We start from the raw sequence: 9090 nt of genomic DNA on the forward strand, positions 1-9090 counted from the left end.
CAGTACACAAACATATATTATGTAAACAAAAACTTTTCTTTTGGATGCGATTAATCATCATTAATCGTTTGAAAGCACTAATATATATATATATATAGTATTTTTAAAACTAGTTTTACTAAACCAAACATGTATTAAAATTTTGACTTCTACAATATGTAAACAACGATTTAGTTAAATCTGCTAAAACTGGGCAATTTTTCAAGCCAAGTTTAATAGCTCTAATGGACATGGGTTTATGAATTTACATTCTAAACAAGAAAATCAAAGCATAAGAGTATGGAGGGCATGTAAATGGCAAGATGACGTGATGCACATGACAGTGTGTCTCTTAGGGATGCAGGGCACATCCCATATCACATATATGAGCACATCCTGAGCACGTCTCCAGCAGCAGGAGCAGGAATGGCTTGGCAGAACAAACAAAATCGATTACTGTTTCTCTTTGAATATACAACAGTCAAATATGTGGGCACGCAGAATAAGAAAATCGGACTTCTGTACAGAATATTTCAACTCACTATCATGGGATATCTCATTGGGTAAGAGCTATAATTAATTTTAGTCTAACCACAATCAAAAGTTTTGCTTGAGCTTCAGGTAAAATCATCTTATGTGATGATTCCAGCTGTGAAACAGGTACAATTTTTTTTAGCTTCTACTGGTTTGATGGCAAATATTTAAACATATTTTACCTCAACAGATGGGTATTTTTGAAAAACAAAGGATACCAGGTAAAAGATGATACTCTCGAGAGTTCTGTGGTAACTAAAGCTAAAGGAGTTGCACGTGTCAACACAACGGATTCAAATTTGTGGGGACCAGAGGACTATGTTTTCCCCAACCAGGTGAGTCGAACCAAACCGTAGTCAAAAAAGTTTGAGTTAGTTCTGATAAGTTTCTTTTCAATCATATTCATAATGATTTGCTTTATCATTAATTTGCTTCAGTAATAAGTCTTTTGGTAAATTTTTTTTCCAGGGTGAGAACTTTCTTTCTATAGCAACCAATTTCATCGAGACACCAAACCAAAAATTAGGCAACTGTTCAGAGGTAAGAGAAGAAATTTTCTCTTTACCATTTATTAAAACTTTTACGATCAACATCTCACATCTGCACTTTCAATAACATTTAACTCATCTGCTGTTCTCTAAAAACATTTATATACAAAATAAAACATATTTGTTTTTTATTCAGTGACATATTCTTTAAGAAAAATCATATAACTGTTTGACATTGTTGCATTAGTTGCTGATTACAGTCAGCTTGGTATCTGTCGTGTTCCATTCAGGCCATTAGTGTAAGAGCGTGTGAGAGCACTGTGGTTATTCGTATGAACTGATAGTGAAACACTACAGTGCTTTTACTTCCACATTATCAGGCAGATTTAATAGTTTTTATAGGCTTGCTGGTTTATGTTTCGATTTCCATACCACCATCTCTTATGTGTTGTGAGTCTCAGGGGCCATTCATATAGAAAGAGACTCAGGGCATTTAGAGACAGAACTACAGAACTAACTGGGTGTTGATTGAACAGGCGCTTGGGGCTACCAATACACACACACACAATTTTAATTTAATTATATATAATTTTATAAACGTTTGTTATTTTAAAATTATTTACATATAGGTGTGCACAACTTGGCCAAAAAAATTACATTTAAATTATTTTGTCAAAGGCTATATAGCAGTTTTTACAGTGATATGTAGTTTAATCTCATATGAAAATGTCTTATATTGCTGCTGCTTAAAGGGTTAGTTCACCTAAAAATGAAAATTAGCATTTACTCGCCCTCAAGGCATCCTAGGTGTATATGACTTTCTGCTTTTGGATGAATCCAATCCAGTTAAATTTAAAAATTGTCCTTGGTCTTCCAAGCTTTATAATGGCAATGGGCGGGTGTTTTTTTTTTCAACAGTCCAAAAGAAGTCAAATAAAGCACATCAATAATAAAAAGTGCTCCACATGGCTCCGGGGGTGAATAAAGACCTCCTGTAGCGAATAGATGTTTCTCCGTTCTCGTAAAAATGGTCTGTTGACTTCCTGGATCCTCCCTCAGAAATTCGCAATGGGCTCATGATGCTGCGTTCACGCCATGTCGTAATTACCGTAATTCTGAGATGACAACACGTGACATTTTACTCATAGCTTTCCATGTTCTTAACCCCTGATTTTCACTCGCTGACAGGTTTTGCTAAATCGCAGACAAATGCCCAAAATCTGAAGCAAATCGGTGCTCGTTCATGTGAGTGAAAATCACGCAGTGTGAATTATCAAAGACACGATCTGAGGGAATCGTCAACGCCCGTGAAATATTTGGTATGCTAAATATCTGGACCTGTCGGCGATTCAAACTCCTGCTGTGTGAAATGAGTTCTGACTGAAAAATACGTCAGCAATGACCTACAGCCAATGAGAGAGCAAGATACAGGGCAGCGGGAAATTCGGGGAGGAGTTATATGAAAAGTAGCTTGCGGACCAGACAGAGTTGTCGGCGATTCTTCCTGTGGTAAAGTCAAGCAGTGTGTAACCTCCTGTCTCCGATTCATCGTACAATGTGAACACAGCAGCAACTGAATGCTACCCCAGATAGTCGTGCAGTGTGAAAACAACGGTGATCCGACTACTTTGAAAATCGTGCAGTGCGAACTCGGCATTAGTAGTGCCTAAATGAATCTGGCGGCAGTCAGGTGGTACAGCTGTCACTGGTCCAAATCGTAACTCTCAGAACATTAAGAGTTTACAAGTTGTAATTACGAGTTTTGGAGCATGTGAGGGCTTTGGCATTGATAGTGTTGCCATAGAAACACATAATTCAGCTCCGAGTAGAATGTCACGTGTTTTCATCTCTGAATTACGGTAATTACAACATGGCGTGAACCATAGATATGTATAGATTCCCCATTCGACGGCTACAGGCACATAGATGCGGCCGCCATCTTGGAAAGGTCAACTTGACGTCATTCACCATACTGTAGGTTCTCATAGAGCCGTTGAGCCGTTCTGTGCAGGATTGTGGCATCTTTCGAATATTCAGTGATTACTATGGTGAATGACGTCAAGTTGACCGTTACAATATGGCGGACGGTTTACGTATAACGGCCCATAGAAACAGTCGCTAATGAGGCATCTACGTATATATATCTATGGCATGAACGCCCAGATTGGTTAGCTGGCCAAGTGTATTGTAATTCGCCAACCGGCTATAGTGCTCGTTGTTTGGAGACGTCACGCCTCTTACCATAACGGGTAGTTGCATGTGCTCCCGCCCTGCGTTCCATTTGGAAAGGCTCATCCTTATGCCCTAATTCCTTCAAAGGGTTTACCCTCCGGAGTGAGAGCTTCGAAGGGTTGAAGGGTGTAGGGGACCAAACAACTGTTCCTTGAAGTGCCCTTCTGCGTCATCATCCCGTGCCCATATGGAGACGCCGTCATCATGGAAAAAATCCGCGCAAAGGATCATGGTGGATCGAAGTGTCCATCAGTTGTACCCTTCGAAATCCTTCATTTCGAAGGGCCCTTTGAAGTGTCCAGTTATGAGCACTTTGGTTTGGAACGACCCTTCAATATGGTGGGCATGTTTGTTTTCACTCCGAAGTGCCCTTCGGAGGGCGATATATCCCGTTTGGAATGCACTGCCTGTGTATTCTAAACAATGGCTTCAATATTGCCTTATCAATTTGAGCCCGAGTCAGACCCAGAGATAGATATTATTGAAGAGGATCAACCAGAAAATATGCAAGCACGACTTTTATAAGATGTTTCAGAATAGTATGTTTTTTGTAGTTGTCTCATATTTTTTAGATACGCTGTTATTTGTAAATGCTACTGCTGTTTATGTTATCTTTTGATATATGGTTTTATCCTTACTAAAGCTTTGGTTGTAAAGTTTACTACTTTCCTCGAAGGGATTATTTGATTACAGACTGCGGATCTATAGTGATTGCTAGTGCACCGTTAGTTTTGTCTTTGTAGAACGAGTGTAGCCAAATATCTGTCTTCAGAACTACGAGCCCATTACAAAGACTAACCATGGCTTTACTACAGTGGCCAAATTAAACACAGAACCATATTTAGCATGCATGTAGCTAAACGAGCATAAATGCTATAATCCAGGAATAGTTTACACTGACCATATAAACACCAACATTTGGAGTTTGCTGGTGGGATGAAAAAAAACCTATGTATGTGTTTGTAGGCATTTGACGGATGAATTAGCATTTTGCTAAATGGCTAGCGGACCTAACAACACTCTACTACAACAACTCTTCCAAAATTGGCTTAATAAAAAAAAATACAACAACTCTTCCTCTTCTCTATAGCAGCCCAACATGCCCCCTACTGAGTGTTTCTGGGGGCAGGGTTTATGTAAATTTCAGGGTTTGTGATGTCACTAACCCAGAAAGTAGCTCGTTGTAGTCCCTACCAGCTGTTTATTGTATTTTTATTGTAATATTTCAATAATTTAACAAAACATTTGCATGTTTACAGTTCAATGTCGCTAAATGGTAGCATTGAATGCAAGTAAACAAATTAAATATTTCTATTTTTAGTGTTCAAATCTTTAAATACTTTATTTTACATTTTTATGATTTAATTAATTAGCTTTTTAACAACTCACAAGCCCACTGCAGTTCTTGAATTAAGCCCAGTTTGGAAAATCCTGGTTTCATAAAATTTAATTACCGTATGTTGACTTAAAAAAATGGAATATATTTTCTTTCTCTTTGCTTTTGTATATCAGTATGGTATTGTAATTGTAGTTTTAAAACAAGTTAGATTTTAAAAAAAAAGTAATCTAAAAAGTATACATTACCTAAAATGAGTAACCTAGATTATGTTACTAACTACAATTTTCATAATGTAGTCTGTAATCAGTAATAGACTACAATTTTGTAGGTACACAGCTCTGTTTATATCTCACAATTACCTTTTTTACCTTAGAATTACCTTTTTAAATTCTTATCCTATGGCATCTTTTTGTTTTGTTTTTTTAGAACCCAGAAGTACCAAATAACACATGCTCTAAGGATGAAGAATGCACAGTGGGAGAGGCTGTTAGGGCTGGAAACGGTATGATTTAAAACAGCTTAATATTTTTTTTTTTCCGCAAAGTAAGCTGATAATCAGTTAATGTATAATGCTAGCATAATAAGCCATGCTGCATAATACATTTTCCATCCGCAATTTTGCCATTTACAAATATGCAAAAACATACTAAATGGTTTCATTCTCTTTAGGAATTAAAACTGGCATTTGTCTGGAAACACACAATGGCACTTGTGAAATATATGGCTGGTGTCCCACTGAAATACACAGGGATCCAGAGTAAGATCCTATGGCATCTTTTTGTTTTGTTTTTTTAGAACCCAGAAGTACCAAATAACACATGCTCTAAGGATGAAGAATGCACAGTGGGAGAGGCTGTTAGGGGCTGGAAACGGTATGATTTAAAACAGCTTAAAAATTTTTTTTTTCCGCAAAGTAAGCTGATAATCAGTTAATGTATAATGCTAGCATAATAAGCCATGCTGCATAATACATTTTCCATCCGCAATTTTGCCATTTACAAATATGCAAAAACATACTAAATGGTTTCATTCTCTTTAGGAATTAAAACTGGCATTTGTCTGGAAACACACAATGGCACTTGTGAAATATATGGCTGGTGTCCCACTGAAATACACAGGGATCCAGAGTAAGAATATTTTCTCTCACTCTTTAAAGTACAGTTACAATGTTCATCCCAGACAGTGTATGCAATTAATAAAGTAATTGTCAATATCAAGTTTAAAATAAAAAGTAAGGTCACCATGAGACTTATTTTTTTAGCCCAGCCACCATTGTGAGAGAAGCTGAAAACTTCACTTTGTACATAAGAAACTTCATCAGATTTTCCCAGCTCAACTTCTCAACGTAAGAAACTCACTCTGATGCATCCATTGGTAATGTGTGTAAACCCTGTCTGCTTTTATGTTAATTAAAAAGCACACAAAACTTTACAATATAAAACTATTTACTGTATTACCACTCAATTATCTCAAATGTTGTTTTCCTTCTCAGATCAAATGTTCCGAAGGAAAACAGATCATTGTATTTAAAAAACTGCTTGTATGATGAAACTGTTTGCCCATACTGTCCTATATTTCGCCTGGGAGATATTGTGAACAAAACTGGAAATAAGTTTGAAGAAATGGCTCTAAAGGTGAGAATAGTGAATGTAGTTTTAATGTGAGGCAACATTTAATTTAATAGACATTTGCTTATTACACTGAATCTATTATTTTGATATTATAATGCCAGGGTGGTTCAATTGGGGTTCTGATTGAGTGGCTCTGTGACCTTGATGTAGACTCAGAATGTCGTCCTCACTACAGCTTTGTACGTCTGGGCAAATTGTCAGAAAAAATCGGATTTGACTTCAGGTACATTCACACTGCTCTTTTACTAGTCAAAATCAATCCGGGTCCTCTTTTTCTCTTTCTTTCTTTTTTTCTTTGAAGTTGAGTCATTTTCTGTCATTTTCTGAGGTCCCAGTTGAGGTCCCATTTGATTTTGGTCTTTTTTTCTGGTGAAAGAAATACATAAATGAAGAAGAAAGCCAAAATACGAAATGCCATGGATGAATATTGATTGCGTAATCCACTGTTTTATAGAAGGGGGTCAAAGTGATGATTTTCACCTGAGATTCTGAGCCAAGTTACAGTGGGGAGGTTAAAAGGAGTATTAAAGATATCATGATGTCCTTTTAGATTTTGTTTCTCATGTAATCTTTTTTAAGTCAAGTCAAGTCAAGTCGAGCTTTATTGTCATTCCGCTACAAATTGTCGTGTCTCGCAGGACCACGGTGCTATAAATAAACATAAATATAAACATACAACACTAGACATAAGAACAATTTTTAAACCTATACATAACTAACTTACTGAAAGCGGTAATCTAACTATACATATACTATAAATAGGTTATGTATATGTATAGTCAACTAAGACAGATTATACAAGTACTTTACATAATAACTGTGCATGATATTGTGCAAAAGAGGTATTTAAGGTTAAGAAGCAAATAGTGCAATATGAATTGTGGTGCTTTCACAAGTAAACATTTGTTAAGTCCTTAAGTTCTTGTAACATGGAGTGTTTATAAGAAAGTGTCTGGTGCATTTAGAGAGAAAAGAGTGTGTTTCTACAGGTGATTTGTTCAGCCCACTCAGAACTGCACAATGTTTTTGAGGTTTTCAATGGTTTACATGTGGTGTGGTTGGGTGGGGTGGGGGGGTGCCAGAGGATCTTGGTTTTAGGAGGTAGGGTTGTGGATGGGGTTTCAGAGGGGGGTGAGGTGATTGGAATTGAGGGCTCTCACAGCCTGGGGGAAAAAGCGATTGAGGGCTCTCACAGGCTGGGGGAAAAAGCTGTTGAGCAGTCTGGTGAAGCAGGCTCTGATGTTCCAGTACCGTCTAGCATTTTATTTTATGAAAATGAGATAAAGAAGTTTTCGCACTGATCTCGCGCTCAAAGAACTTAAGACGTGCTAGGAAATGCCTAATATGGACAAAGGTATCTATGCTGCAGCTAAGCTGAATAAAAAGCTGAATGAACTGATGAAACGTTAAGACGATAAACACAATAAATAAATAAAATTTATGAATGATGCAGTGCTAATTGACATATTATTTATTACAGTACAGAAACTATAAAGTATATTTTCTACCTAATTCTGTGCAGAAAATTGAAATAATTGTTTGTAGTATATAAAACAAAACTACCCAAAGATTCACAGCCATAGTTGCATAGAATGTGCCAATGTGCATGCCAAAATAATATTTTTCTCCCTGTAATTTGGCACCAAATCTCTGGTGAAAATAGTCATTTTGACCCCCTTTACAAAATTGTGGATTACTCCGTAAATATTAATGAATGGCTTTGAATATTTAGGATTTCATCACAATTTATGTTTGTCTTTCTTCAGAAAAAAATATTAACAAAATTACAAATTTGAGCAAGGGGAGTTTCTAAAATTTGTTTCATTTGACATGGAGTGTGTCAGGATCATGGACCTGTTTTGTTATGTTTTGCCCCTGTTTCTGTTCCTGTGTTCCCTTATTTCAGTGGTTCCCAAACTGGGGGGCGCGAAGCTATGACAAGAGGGGCGCGGCAAGGCTGAGGGATAATGTACATTCAGCAGATTATTTTGCAAAAGAAACCTCCGCAGGGTGATAAAGACTACACATTGCCTGATAAGTAAATAATTGAACGCAAAATATTAATTTGACTTATTTTAATTACCTCATCATGACTTGCAGTACCCGCTTGAGCGCTCCGTTATCAGTTGTAGCAGTTGTGGTTGTATCAATAACAGACCACTAGATGGCGCGATTGAAGAATCAGAGTTGTATTGCAGGGAGCCATGTAGAAATATAAATGAACAATGCATGGTTCTGCTCTAAGCAAGTAAGTTACAAGTTTGTGAAAATACTGCCAGTACCAGGTAAACATAAAGCAGATTATGAATATACTTAATATTCACAAATACCCAAACAAGGTGTCTACACGGCGCAACGTGACAAAAGCAAATAGAACCCAGTGATGTTCTATCAGTGGATGCGGCGCGACGCGACACAACAAATTCATGACAGTAAACTGATGCCCCGTTCTATTTCTGACGATCTCCAGCGCTCTTACATAAAGGACCATTGGATTTGTAATGTTCACTTTGTGCGTCCAGTGTGGTGAAAAGACAAGAAAATATGACTAGGCTTATCTCGCCCACAGATTCACCAGTAAAAAGGTGGATAAACAAGTTTAGACGGCAAGTAGGCTAGTTAAGTAGTACTATGTTAATCACAATATTTCAAATCATATATATAATATATATAATTAGGTCATGTCTGAGAGGGTGCGTGTATATTCATAAGAGAATCATGAAAAAATAGTTTCCTTAGTTTCCTCAAGCAGTACAACTGTTCTCAGCATTAAAATAATCAGAATTGTTACTGAGCAGCAAATCAGCATATTAGAATGATTTCTGAAGGATCATGTGACACTGAAGACTGGAGTAATGATGCTGAAAATTCAGCTTTGATCACAGGA

General features: G+C 37.0%; 1 protein-coding gene across 1 annotated transcript in view; it reads left to right on the forward strand.

Annotated features, from left to right (window-relative positions):
* The first annotated feature begins 405 nt into the window (after positions 1-405).
* The window catches only part of p2rx8 (purinergic receptor P2X, ligand-gated ion channel, 8), a 13296-nt gene continuing 4611 nt past the window's right edge, over positions 406-9090 (forward strand). The window contains exons 1-8 of the mRNA XM_016522175.1: positions 406-542; positions 704-848; positions 982-1053; positions 4999-5074; positions 5242-5329; positions 5834-5917; positions 6065-6206; positions 6305-6426. Of these exons, the coding sequence (XP_016377661.1) occupies positions 406-542; positions 704-848; positions 982-1053; positions 4999-5074; positions 5242-5329; positions 5834-5917; positions 6065-6206; positions 6305-6426 (866 nt within the window). The remainder of the gene's footprint in view (positions 543-703; positions 849-981; positions 1054-4998; positions 5075-5241; positions 5330-5833; positions 5918-6064; positions 6207-6304; positions 6427-9090) is intronic.

The sequence above is a fragment of the Sinocyclocheilus rhinocerous genome, unplaced genomic scaffold, assembly GCF_001515625.1.
Source record: "Sinocyclocheilus rhinocerous isolate Xijiao unplaced genomic scaffold, SAMN03320098_v1.1 scaffold821, whole genome shotgun sequence".
In the NCBI taxonomy this organism is placed as follows: Eukaryota; Metazoa; Chordata; class Actinopteri; order Cypriniformes; family Cyprinidae; genus Sinocyclocheilus; species Sinocyclocheilus rhinocerous.